At 33.0% G+C, this 14,644-nt stretch overlaps 1 protein-coding gene across 1 annotated transcript in view; it reads right to left on the reverse strand.

Moving 5' to 3' along the window:
- LOC113512820 (uncharacterized) overlaps positions 1-4,819 on the reverse strand; it is an 85,085-nt gene extending 80,266 nt beyond the window's left edge. The window contains exon 1 of the mRNA XM_026896753.3: positions 4,552-4,819. Within this exon, the coding sequence (XP_026752554.1) occupies positions 4,552-4,568 (17 nt within the window). The 5' untranslated portion in view covers positions 4,569-4,819. The remainder of the gene's footprint in view (positions 1-4,551) is intronic.
- Between the last annotated feature and the right edge of the window lie 9,825 nt (positions 4,820-14,644).

The raw sequence follows: 14,644 nt of genomic DNA on the forward strand, positions 1-14,644 counted from the left end.
AACCGCATATTGGCTTTTGATGATGTTTTAAGAGGGATGCTGCTGTCCATCCCTTGACCATAGCTCCCTTGGTTGGCTTTTATGACACCCACGGGAAAGGAAGGGGTGGCCTATTTTATGCCAGGACCTACACGGCACTAATATTTATCCTCTCTTTTCATTTCCTTTTGTCGTTGTAACTAATTCATGCACCTTTTTCCAGCTAGTTCTATCCCAGGCCATATCCTTGACCTCCCTATACGACATGACACCTAGTGTTTCTTTTATCTGTCCCATGTAGTTATTCCTCGGTCTTCCTCTTCCTCTTTTGCCCTCTATTTTTCCCTCTACTATACTGTTAAAAAATCGTCATGTCGTATAAAGTAGCCCAGCATTTTGCCTCTTCTATTCTCTATTATTTTAATTAATGTTCCTTTCTCGTTCACTCTTTTCAGGAGATTAGTAATGATTATTACCATTACCATTATAAACAAATAATTAAATCGTTCCTTTTTATAATGTTGCTGTGGATCTGTATCTTATTTTTTAAAGCACTTGAAATGTAGTTTTTTTTTTTTTTTTTGACTGTTCTTAATAATTTCTTGTACTGTGAATACAATCAGAATTACCCAAATTTATTATATGACCATAGTCTAATAATAACCACTCAGGTACACGCTGACGTTCGTTTGCATGGTTTTGTATCTTAATATATTATTCTACATCTATGCTCCGAAGTTAATTACAAAAAAAAAAACAAAAACTAGATCCTACCAAAGATAAGATCTTGTAATTATTTTCACTAATAATGTCAATTAGGAAGTGTGAAATTATTTTTTAATTAAGAAACACGTGTGGGCATTGCATTTTACAGAGCTTGTAATACGATACTGTACAAGGGTCGATAACATCTCAAAGGGTTGAGTCCGACTAAATTAATATTTAATTATTATGAAATTTTAAGAAGGTGAGATTAATTCTAAACTTATTTTTTTATTTTTTAGTTAACTATTTAAGAAGTTTAATAAGTACTATTTTAATTATTTAAAAAAAAAAATCTAATACGATAACTAAAATAAAAAAAAAAATGGTAGTATCACATCTTATTAATATAATAAAATTGTAACATTTCCTGAATATTTTCTTTTACAGTGATGTGAGGGGTCTTAACAAGTGCAATAGAAGCGAAAATCATTATTAATATTAAATATTTGTCTGTCTGTCTGTTTCAGCATCTCGCTAAAAATTACTGCACCAAATTAAACACCGTTTTCACAATTGTGTTTTTGAAGATCAAACTTAAAATATTGTGTATCTTCATACATCTTCTAAAAGTGGTTACCTACTTTCATAATGTACGCGTACGAAATTCCGGACAAAAACTAGTAAGAAGAATAAAAAGAAGGAAATTCCGAGCCCGTGGCCCGAAGTAATGTATATGACCAATAAACACGGCGCTCGTCGGACGCTTTGTTAGCGGTTGACCTTGCAGTTTCAGGATTCCTCGTGACTGACCCACAAAACAATGCAAGTCGTGACTATGAAGTCCCAAGTACGTACTTGGGAACCAATTTACTCAACATCGTTTCGTTGATGCCGCAAAATATGGAGCTGAATACAGCACTGCACAGTTGCTAGGAAACGGGGGAACGAGATTGTTAGTAATGAGATCTAACAGTCTATCAGGTCGACCACCACGCGGTTTCCTATGGGCCAACTGACCTGCATTCATCCTCACGTATCACCTCTTACTGGTGTCCCGGTGGTGGATATCGATAAGGAATTATCATTCCATTTTTATTTGTTAAAAAAAGCTGCCAAGAAGCAAGTATTGATTCATCCACGGAGGTTGATTAAGGTTAGTTTGAAAAAATAATTTAATATCTAGGCGTCATACAAGTACATACATATATTAAACTCAAAAAATTATGTTATTTCACGGGAAAACAAAACTTAAAAGTATCTATATGTATGTTCGCATTCAATGAATTAGTAATAATAGAAAATCAATGTTAAAATTAAGTTTTCATTTTTTTTGTAAATACTGTGAAAACTATTACTTTATATTTCCTTTTTATTTACTTAAATATGTTGTTTTTATTTCTTTTATTATTATTAAAACATGAATGTAATAAAACAACGACGATTTTCTTAATTAAAAAAGTCCACAGTTTAAAATCTATCTGTGAGAAATAATAGCCTATACCTACTTATACCAGTATTTTTTCATTATATGAATTAGTAGTTGAACTCTATTATATTATCTTTTATATACTACATTTAATACCCGATTTATACATCAATTTCGATATATAAATGTTAAATAGTCAACTAGCTCCTATATATTATATCCTATATTTAATATCCACACCGATTTCGGTATTTAAATATTAAAGGCTATGTAATTAATCTTTTAATTCTATATCTACTGTACTTTTAAATAATTATCAACTATCTATAAAAGCAACTAATAGTGATGATATGGGGGAAAGGGATTGTTAGCAATGGAGTTTGACAGCCCCATTGCTAGCAATATGCCCTATTAGGTCGACCTCCACGTGGTTCCCCCTGGACACCATTGTGAACAATTCTTGTTGAATTCGTCACGATGGGCCAACTGACCTGCTTCATCTTCACCTATCATCTTTCACTGATGCCCCGCCAGCGATATCGGGTAACCAGGGTCGGCAAGGCACGCGTAATACCTCTGGTATTGCAGGTGTTCATAGGCTACGGTAACCATTTACCATCAGGTGGGCCGTATGCTTGTTTGCCACCTCAGTGGTATAAAAAAAACCATACCATTTTTACCCATCAAAAAAAAATAGTGATGATATTAAGATGGCGCTGTACATACGATGCATAGACAAATGGAAAGAAAAATTACGAGTCATGTTAATTTAACAGAAACAATTCGTGTTAATTGCCTTTTTTTTTGGAGAAAGTGAAAGAGAATTTTTCTTATGCACTAACTATATAGAAAAAAATGAAATATATGGGTACATAAATAGTTTCCAGCTTCGAAGTTAAAGTATAATCCAGTCGGTTTCACACGCGTTTTTTTATCGACATGAGAAATCATAGCGATTGCATTGTTTGTATGTGGGGTGGCCAGCACTGGGATTGTTAGTTAATGAACGTGCTTAATAATATGCTTACACTACACACTGCTTATTATAAACTGTTTTTAACCGTTTATTTCCTTACAAACAAGAGTGGGGTAACAATAACCTGTTTTTTTTTATGCTTGACATATGAAGTAAATTATATTTATTATTTATTTATTTACTATTTATTGCACCATTTAAAGAATCATACAAAGATAATTACAATATATATATATATATATATATATATATATATATATATATATATGTATATGTATACTAGCTGACTCAGTAAACGTTGTTTTACCATATACATTATATTTATCGTACTACAATTATTATATTCAATTGTCATCTTGCAAATTTGTATGTATTTTTCAATGCTAAATCATATTTAAATAAAAATAAAAAAAATTGTCAAGAAAATAAAAAAAAATTTTTTAGGGGTGGGTCACCCTTGTCATTGAGAGGTATAAAAAATAGATGTTGGCCGATTCTCAAACTTACCGAATATGCACACAAAATTTCATGAAATTCGGTAAAGCCGTTTCGGAGGAGTTTGATAACAAACACCGTGACACGAGAATTTTATATATTATATATATTCACATTAAAAATGTATTGCATGTCTGTCAAGCTCTATATAGTTTTTAATTTTGTTTATAATTTTGAGACTGTTAAATGCAATTCAGTCCATTTTAAATAAATACAAATCAATAATAAAATAAATAATTTTACTTTAATGTTTTAACTACCGGTTTAATTTATGAGTAATTATATTGGTAAAGCTCGACTAACGATAAAACTGTTCACGATTAAGGGTCTCAAATAGTCCCGAAACTAGTCGAACTTTATTAGAATATAATGTGTACTTACGAACTTTTAGCAATAAAATAATTCATTACAAATTACATCAAATACCTGGTATCCTAGGGTATCGTGCATTAGGAGAAGCTTAAGATAACAACAATGAACATTTGAGAGCACACCATTCAGATCCTAAACGATTTAGAAAAGTGCGTTTTCTAAATTAATCTCATCGAGAATCAAACCTGGGACCTTACTAAAAGGCCACAGCGGTCGTCTGTTTGTTTACGTTCATAATTTTGAACACGTTAAACTAGATTTTGTCTATTGTTTAAATAGTAGAAAACCGAACAATTCATTTATGTAATAAACATGTAAATTTTATTGATGTTTTAAGTACATGTATTTAATAAAATACTTGTCATAAAAGGATCGTAAATTAATAATGGGGATGGTCAAGATGTCTACACCTTCTTGCCACCCAACTATTTAACAGAATTTTCCTAAAGAACTTTATTAACACGGTTATAAAATGTAACGACCACAGGATTGTTCTCTTCGACGTTCCGAGCTTTTTATGATGTTAGAGTGCAATACCCAGCGATAACCCTCGGTTAAGGGCTAAACTGCTTAAGTAACTAATAAATTCTGTACTCACCATAAGAAGTTTCGCATCGTTGCCTTTGACTCGCTGCTGGGCCGCAAAATTTAAAAATAATAAAAAACACTTCTAATTTTAAATTGTTTTCTTTTTCAGTTCGAATAACACTCGATTACTTTTTTCGTAATGCGACGGTTACAGAATCACGATATACGTAAACGTGCGCGCGGTTCGAAGTCTGCGACGATTGTGCCTTTCGCCGAGTCGCGTGCTTACTCTTGAACTTGTGTTGACTTGGGCAGGTTGCATCGCTTGCACACCGTTGCATTTTCCACTATACATCAAACGTTATCTGTGATACGTCACTGGCTTACCCCTTTCACGCCCGTCGACCGAAAATCCGTGAAAATTCGCGGAAGAGCTTCCTCTCGCTCTTTTTCTGCACAGAGAAAACGTCTACAATGTAGACTGTAATGTAGAGAGTTATAAATCTACATTTTAACATGTGTGGCTTTTCCTTGTTGGCCAATTAGACGAGTGGTCGAGCTAATTACTGGATTAGACCGGATTACAAAGAATCTCGGTGTCCATGTTAAATGTAAAATTTCACAGTGCAAAGTGGACTTATGACTATAACAAAGCTAGATAATAAATAAATAAAGTATTCTGTAGTAAGCTCTAAGCTATCTGATTAAGGTAGCTATTCTTGATACAATTGAAATGATTAAAAAAAAAATTGTTGAATGTTTATATGTACATATAAAAGCCTATATTCGAATTCAATTTTAATATCTATATTATGTGAACATAATCAGTTTTATTTCTTATTCACTACTGAATATAAGACTCCCCGGTTGAGTGCAATAAGGAAGTAATATAATAATACCAGAAGGAGACTTTGTACAAAAGTCGATTGCTTGGGTACTTCTGTCCCATTCGTGTTTCAACCGTGAAGCAGTTGTGTTTGCATGGCTGTGTTTCGGTTTGAAGGGTGGGATATGGCGTGAATTTATTGGGTACAGAGGAATAACACCTGAGTGCTCAGGAATGGCAACGCATGGAGGGTATCATGGGCGAAACAGTATACTCTGCTATGTCCATGATACTGCTCATGTCTATAGGCGACGGTTACCACTTTCCATCAGGTGGGCCGTCAGCTTGTTTGCCATTCTATGTTGTATAAAAAAAAATATTTCCTCAAATATAGATTTTATAGACGGTACATATTAAGTTATTATGCTTCCATGGTAAAATATCATGCAAATCTATTTTTAATATAAATACTAGTAAAATTTCATTATTATAGTTACAACACCAATTAAAATATATTTAAAAAAAAAAAGAAAATAAATTATTACATTCAAAATTGTCTTGTCTCTTGTCTCGTGGGAAACAACAATACAGTCACTATAGACTATTTATTATAAAGAATTACATTTATAACATACATTATGAAATTGAAGTTTAAATCGAAGCATTTGGCGTTCCATTGTTTCTGCCTACCCTAATGAGAGACAGGCGTGACAGATATGTATGTATGTATGTATCATGAAATTGTCACTATGGATGTCATGCTATATTTATCCTTATGATTTCGCCACACGAGAATATGTTAAAAATTTATATAAAACATGTGGAATTACGCGGATTATTTTTGGTTTACTCGTAAATAATCGTGGTATCTCGAATTAGTTAACATCTGAAAGTTGAGAGTAAGTATAAAAATTTTAAAAGAAGTTTGTTAACCAATCATTTTAAAACGGCTTTATAAAATGTAATTTGGTACATTCATAGGCCATATACATATATAAGTTTGTTAACCAATCATGTTGCAACAGCTTTATAAAATGTCATTTGGGACATACGTGGGCCATATTCAGGACCTATTAATTTTTGTCCCGATTAATTGACACAGACTAGGCTATATAGCATACTGCTAGTGTTATCTAAAACTAAACTGCATAGCTATTATCATTATGAATTTACGGCAATTTATTTCTATTACTTCAAATTAGATTTGCTCATGAATAATAATAACAGGCCGTGTATAGAATGTTTTTTTATTAAACTATTATTTCTGCATTAACACACTTCCAACACACAATTTTTAAAGGGAAAGTTCAATACTCATATTTTCACTCGAAAAAAATAAAGATTTTTTTTATACAACTTAGAATGGCAAACAAGCTGACGGCCCACCTGATGGACAGTGGTAACCGTCACCTATAGACATGAGCAGTACCATAGACATAACAGAGTATACTGTTTCGCCCATAATACCCACCATGCGTTGCCATTTCTGAGGACTCATGTGTTATTCCTCTGTACTCAGTAAATTCACGCCATATCCCACCCTTCAAACTGAAATACAGCCATGCAAACACAACTGCTTCACGGTAGAAACACGAATGGGACAGAGGTACCCGCAATCGACTTTTGTACAAAGTCTCCCTCTGGTGGTGGTGTTTGGTTAGTTGTAAGTTGGTGAGTATTTTAAACATTTTAGGAAAACGTTACTTATCACAGTATTACTTTCGATTCTAAAATACTTACATATTTATATATAAATAAAACAGTAACTTTTATTACCACTTCACTTATCAAACTGAACGTGTCTCTTTACTATTTCTAGTAGAAATAATTAATAACAATGAACTGGCTGTAGTCCGCAGTTTTGTTTGTGTGAATTAATAAAACATGTTTTCAGGATATGGTCTATCTATATACCAAATTTGACTTAAATTATTTCAGTCGTTTATTTATTTATTTATTTATTTAACTCTTTATTGCACCATAAATAAAAATATACAATGACAAGTGAATAATTCAAGTGAAACACAGTAACATAAATACAGATTGAAATATACACATAAAGGTACAAAAGGCGGTCTTATCGCTAGGGCAATCTCTTACAGACAACCTTTTTGTCGTTTACGTATGAATAAGAAAGAAACAAATGAATATCTTTAAAAAATATTTCATTTCTATATAATATTAATTTCAGGATAACAAGATACCTCTGAACAACTGGCAAAACACCATCTTATCCCACACTAAAGAGATTTATATATCATATTTTGTTATTTTTGTGTAATATATGTTTTTGTATTTTATACATGTAAGAGTTATTAATGTACTTTTACGCCAGCTACCCATTTCTATCTATTCTCATTTAATCAAAGATTGTCTGTAAGAGATGCCGTAGTGATAAGACCGCCTTTTGTACCTTTACGTATATATTTTGATCTGTATTATGCTACTGTATTTCACTTGAATTTTCTAATTGTTTTTGTATATTTTTATGTTTTTAGTGCAATAAAGAGGTAAATAAATAAATAACTTATACTAAAGGTATTAAACAACTCATATTTTAACTAAAACTATTACTAACAGATATATTAGACTCGATGAGAAATATTGGAATTGTGCGGGGATCTAACTCACAGTTTTCGAAAAGAGAGTGTTTCATTAAGCTGTGAAAGTTGTCTTTTATATTTTTTTTATACCGCTGAGTTGGCAAAGAAGCATACGATCCACCTAATGGTAAACGGTTACCGTAGCCTATGAACGCTAATACATATTTGCCCTTTTTCTGAAGAGCCCCATGCTGTATCTAGAAAAAGCCTCGACTGGGAGCTCATTCCATGACTTAAGCGTTCGTGGGAGAAACATCTCTGAAATGTAAAAAAAGAAACGAATACCACCTCATCAGAGGGAAACTTTGTACAAAAGTCGTTTGCTTGGGCACCTCGTTCTCATTTTTTCTACCGTGTTGTTTTCATGGCTGTGTTTCACTTTGAAGGGTGAGATATAACAGTGAATTTACAGGGTACAAAAGAATAACACCTGGGTTCTCAGGAATGGCAACATATGGGGAGTATCATGGGCGAAACAGTATACTCTGTTATGTCCATGGTACTGCTCATATCTATAGGCGACGGTTATCACATTCCATCAGGTGGACCGACCGCTTGTTTGCCATTCTAAGTTGCATAAAAAATATATATATATATATATATTGTCGTCAAATTTTACTATTCAGATCTCGTGTACATGTACTGTGTTAATATAACAAGTCAATAAATATGAAAACGTAGCCATTTAGGAACAATTACTGGACTAAAATGTGTAATTACAATTTACTATCTAAGAATAACTGTGAACTATGGCGTTAAACTCCTCCTCGTGTATTAAGATACCATTATGTTCTCATGGGAGTCGTATTATAGAAATATGAGACATCGTTTATATGTTTTACGATCAAACTTAGGTAGAATCTGTGTAATATTTGATAAATTTTATTACTTATGTTTAGTTTTTACGATATCTATATACTCGTATTAGTTTTTGTCCGCGGCTTTACTCGTTTGTGGTATTCGATTTTTTGTTCTATAAAATTTCATATGTCTGCGGTGTGATGGTACTTGTAGTTTCCTTAGATCTTAATATATTATTGATGAGATTATGTCGTGTGATTCCGACATAGAATAGGCTACCCCTTTTTTCCCGTGGGTGTTGTAAGAGGCGAATAAAGGAGCTTATGTTGGTGGGATGACAGAAGGAAAAAGGAGCGAAGACTAAAGTCCGGGTAAAGTCAAAACAATAGTCAGAAACGCAAAAACATTCCTAATACACATATATAAGGGGGGAAGGGATTGTAAGTAATGCGGATTATCAGTCCTATTGCTAATACCCTAACAGGTCGACCTCCACGTGGATCCCCCTGGAAACAGACTTTGTACAAAAGTCGATTGCTTGGGTACCTCTGTCCCATTCGTGTTTCAACTGTAAAGCAGTAGTGTTTGCATGGCTGTGTTTCGGTTTGAAGGGTGGAATATGGCGTGAATTTACTGGGTATAGAGGAATAACATCTGAGTCCTCAGGAATGGTAACGAAACAGTATACTCTCTTATGTCCATGGTACTGCTCACGTTTATAGGTGACGGATACCACTTTCTATCAGGTGGGCCGTCAGCTTGTTTGCTATTATAAGTTGTATAATAAAAAAAAACAGGTCAACCTCTATTCAGTTCCCTCTAAAAATTATCGTGGTTAATTACTTTGGAATTGATCAGGACGGATAAACTGAGTTGCTTTCATCTTCACTTATCACCTCTCACTGGTGTCCCGCCAGCGTACACCGATAGCGCAGGCGGAGTTACCGTTTCATCTATTCAATTGTTCAATATATCCCGGCCACGAATCGGTGGAAGGATTCGCGGATAAAAGTTAGTTTACTGTAACAAGCTTTTGGGTATGTTTCTAACAGATATTAATTTAAGTAAGTACTTCATGCAGGATGTCTGTACAGACGTGGCATTTATCTCTTATTCTCAATACATTTAAAACGGCGAACAAACTTTCTTAATTGAGTGATCCTTGTCAATTAATCCATTTGTGAAGTTATTAATTAGTTTAGACCTCGGGCTGTAGAAATGTCGGTCAGTTGCAATTATAACGCTTTATAAAGTGAATTTATTGATTATTTATCAATGTGGATTAGGAATAATAACACAAAATACTAGGGGGAAAGGGATTGTTAGTAATTAGGCTTAACAGGCGCATTGCTAGCAATACATAACAATATATCAGGTCGACCTCCACGCGGTTCCCCCTGAAAACCATAGAAGTTAATTCTTGCTCAATTGGTCACTCTGGGCCAACTGACCTATCTTTATCCTTACCTGTCACCCTTCACTGGTGCTCCACCAGCGTATACGGATAGTATAGGCGGGGTTACCATTCCATCTTCACACATTAAAACAAAAACAAAATACTTAAGCCGAATGTATTTTTTCGAGTTTTTGTTAGCTATCTCGATGTCGAGAATGTCGAGAATATCTCGACATTGATAGCTAACAATTGCGATATCGCACGTACCTGTCGGATATCTATATTCATTATGAGTGAGTTATATATTGGATAACCGATATCTAATATATCTGTTATTCGACTAATATATATATTGTAACTACAATATATAGACATTGCTATATATTATATTACTCATTATTCCTTTGAGTCACAATATTGCTCGATCTTAACCCTTCTTTGCATAATGGTGGAAATTTCCATCATAACAATGAATGCCCAAAAATTATATAAAAGAACAATTTTTATTTAAGTTGATCGTGTCTGGGTACCTTTTTTTAATATCCATTGCAGAAAACCATAGCTATCAAATTTATTTTTTTAACCATTTTTACTTTAATTTTGAACATGAATTATATCACCTTATTTCACCAAAAAAAAAAGTCATGCAAAGAAGGGTCAATTCGTTTGAATTTGCGCAAGTAAAGTAAAAAATTATTGACACCTAATTATTTTTTTTTTGTTCTCTATATTTTATATGTACATAGATACTATTTCTTAGTACTTTCTTCTTAGGAATGACACTTAAAAGACAAATAACAGTAGATGACTCACAAAGTTTATTCTTACTAATTTGGGTCACTTCCTTATGTATTCTAAGTGACAAGCGGCACTGTTTCTAAGTAGGTGGGTACTTTCCGACACCCAGCATCAATTATTGACATAAGCTTCTTTCAGTACGTAGCACGTTATGTTACGTCTATGATTTGAATATAAAAATTGCTTTAACGAATTTTGCCTTACAGGATAGATTTGACAGAAAACGGTAACCGTCCTATAGCTCAGTCTCAGAACTTAACCTTTAACTTAACTTTGGGGGGAACGAATATATTTAAAAAAAGTAGCAGTAGTAGAGGGACTTTGTATAAAAGTCGATTGCTTGGGTACCTCTGTCCCATTCGTGTTTCAACCGTGAAGCAGTTGGGTTTGCATAGCTGTGTTTCGGTTTGAAGAGTGGTATATGGCGTGAATTTACTGGGTACAGAGGAATAACACCTGAGTCCTCAAGAATGGCAACGCATGGGGGGTATCATGGGCGAAACAGTATACTCTGTTATGTCCATGATACTGCTCATGTCTATAGGCGACGATTATCACTTTCCATCAGGACCGTCAGCTTGTTTGCCATTCTAAGTTGTATAAAAAAAACCATAGACATCACAGCTTGTTTGAGTCTCCTCATTGTTCTTGTACTGTTGCGAGTCGATGCCTGCATAGTCTATATTTTCCCTGCCATATCACACCTTTCAAATTGAAACATAACCACAGTTGCTTAGTAGTTGAAACACCTAAGCAGACAAATATATATACAAAGTTTCCCTCTGCTATTTTATATCTCTCTGTTAAATTTATATAATCACATCAATTACTTTTTTATTAATTTTAATTTTCCTTTGTTTCTTTGTCGTCATAACGTAGATATTTTTTTGTTTAAGGTTTAACTGACATAGTGCGTGGGTGTGACCCCGTTATATTATGTAAATACAAGTTCTAAAATTTACTAATATTATTTAAGGCGTCTCACATTACTATGTTTATTAATTTAGCTCCTTACTAAATGAATTAGGGTTTAGAAAGCTTCGTGTTTTGACACCCTACCTCGAAAAGACCTTAATACTCAGTAATTAAATTAATTTCAAACCGACACATAAATATTTTGACAACCAGTGGTTACTTACCATCAGGTGAGCCGCATGCTCGTTTGCCCCCTGTATTATAAAAAAAAAATACATTTTTAATTAAATTTTCTATGATTTGATAACCTTATAACAAACATAATGAATGCAAGAAAGAGCAAAAGTTCGAGGCTCTAAAGATAAAGAAAATAAAAAGAAAACAATTACAAAAAAAAAAATATTTAAAACCAAAAATATTTCCATAGAATCATTATTCATATCTTTATGTACTTCATACATTAATGATGCAACTCCGTTGCATTGAGTGCGCCTAGTGAACCGTGAAAGATAAAATGGGGCCCGCGTCATAAGCATAACGATTCGGACGCCTGCCGCTGTAATCGATTAACATTGTTTTATCGATTTTCAAATTGACTGACAGCGTATTTAAAGGGGAGGTCGAGTAGGCTAAACCCACCCCAGAATTGTCTGGTGCCCAACTCAGGAATCGAGCAATACTTTCAATTATAGACAAAGTCATATCTGAAAAATGTGTCATTTTATTCGACTAATTTAAGGTTTCACATCCCTTTTGGCATTTTGCCAATCTTAAATACGCTAATAGTACTGTATCTACAGGTATCATTCTTAATATATGGTTTTATGATATCTATGGTCCCCCATAATAATGAAGCTACATCAATTGAAATTTTTATTAGAATAAGTATTTAACTGGGTTCCATGCGAGCTAACTGATGACTACGATATTATTTTTAATATATTTAAATATTATTATTATTTTAGTATTATCCTCATCATTTGACATTAATTATTTGTATATACCTTTATGATAGACTATAGAATGAACTTGATTTTATTTTCATTAAAAAATTGTGCCAGTGTCAAAGAATTTGTTAAGAGATTGTCTTGGTATTGGCATGTATTGCAGACGATTGTAATCATGTTATAAATTTTTTTTTAATATGAAAGTGGATGGAAGTAAAGGACGCGGATGACCGATAAAACGGTAGATGGATTATGTAATAAATGATAAACAGAAAGGAGGTATGAGGTATTGTGGCTGACAGGAATTTGTAAAACAGAAAAATATAAATTTCTCTGACCCTAAATAAGTGACAAATAACAAGAAAATGATGACCCATATCTGTGACAATAAATAAATTGGATTGGATTGAAATGACAAGAATTAGTTAATATAAATTATAATATGCCTTACATTACTACAATTAATTTGAAGTACCTGTTATACAAACCAACTCATTATTTCATAAGGAACATTAAAAAGCGAAATCAATTTACTGAAATTTACTGTTAACTGGTGTAGCTAACAAAATGCTGTAAATGTATCTGCCTGATATGTACTAAGATTAATGTTTATTAATTAATTTACTTTACAATTACAATGCAATTGAAATACAAAAGATAAGCCATCTGTGGTGTAGTCCGTAATCGCGGGCTGTGTTCCGCATTGGCGCTTCGCCAAATCTGGGTAGCCATTATTACCACGAATTGTGGCCAACTACGATTGCAAAATGTCTCTACAAATTAACCAGATACGCTTAATTTTGAGTAGCAATGTTTGTAATTTTTCTTAATACAAAGAATCGAATTTAAATTTAACAAAATAATTCTGAAACTAACCATTTTATATACAAACGAGTACTATCAATTACAATAAGAATAATTCTAATTTCGACTTTCAATTGACCACGAGATCACGCGATAGATATGAAAGTTCCAAAAAATGTTTTTAAATTATGGTTGTATACTAATCCATAGGCAATATAATATTATAGTAGTTACTCTCATTATATATTATTATTAATGTTTTAAACAGGATATTGAAAAAGTGACATATGTTATGGCACTAATTACCAGGAACTTAATTTGCCTCTAAAAGAAAGGTCTGCGGGTTGATTTACATTCGAAATTTTGTAGAATTACAATCTGAATATCAATATAAATAACTTGGCGAAATTAAAGTTAACGAACGTAATATACGAGTATGCGTACAAATTTCGAATCATTTCCTTGTGATGGCCTTATCCCGCTGGCTGATTTTTTGATGCCGTCTCCACCTCGGTATCGGTACATTTTTTAAAGTCAAAATTAAACACAAGAAATTGCATAAAGCACAATACTCGAATGAAACAAAAAAAATGACTTAATGCTCATAGAGCAAGTGATTATTAGCTAAATATCCGTGGAATATTTGTTATTATTATCTATATTGTTCATTATGGGTATAAACAAGGTCTTACAATTAGATAATTCATCTAAATTTACATTTTTGAAGTGTAATATATTTAGTTATTTAATTAGATTTATTTTGTTTCATTTCATTAACATTAGTAGTGTGTCACTGGCAACACTCGAAGATTGATCTCCAAAGTTTTACAACCTTCCATATTAAACATTAAAATTTAAATTTGCCTGAAGATGCCTCGTTCAGAGGTGAAACACATGTCGCAAACGTGCGTGAACAAAATAGCAGTTGGAGATTAATGGCTAATATGGAAGGTTGACTTAGGGGACTTATGGAAGTAATAGTGGTGATCAATCTGAAAGTGTTAGCAGTCACACACATACTAATGGTTGCGGAATTAAAATAATTCTCATCAAATGACCAGTGATATGGACTT

Source organism: Galleria mellonella, unplaced genomic scaffold (genome assembly GCF_026898425.1).
Source record: "Galleria mellonella isolate WM207_F2 unplaced genomic scaffold, CSIRO_AGI_GalMel_v1 utg116, whole genome shotgun sequence".
Taxonomy (NCBI): domain Eukaryota; kingdom Metazoa; phylum Arthropoda; class Insecta; order Lepidoptera; family Pyralidae; genus Galleria; species Galleria mellonella.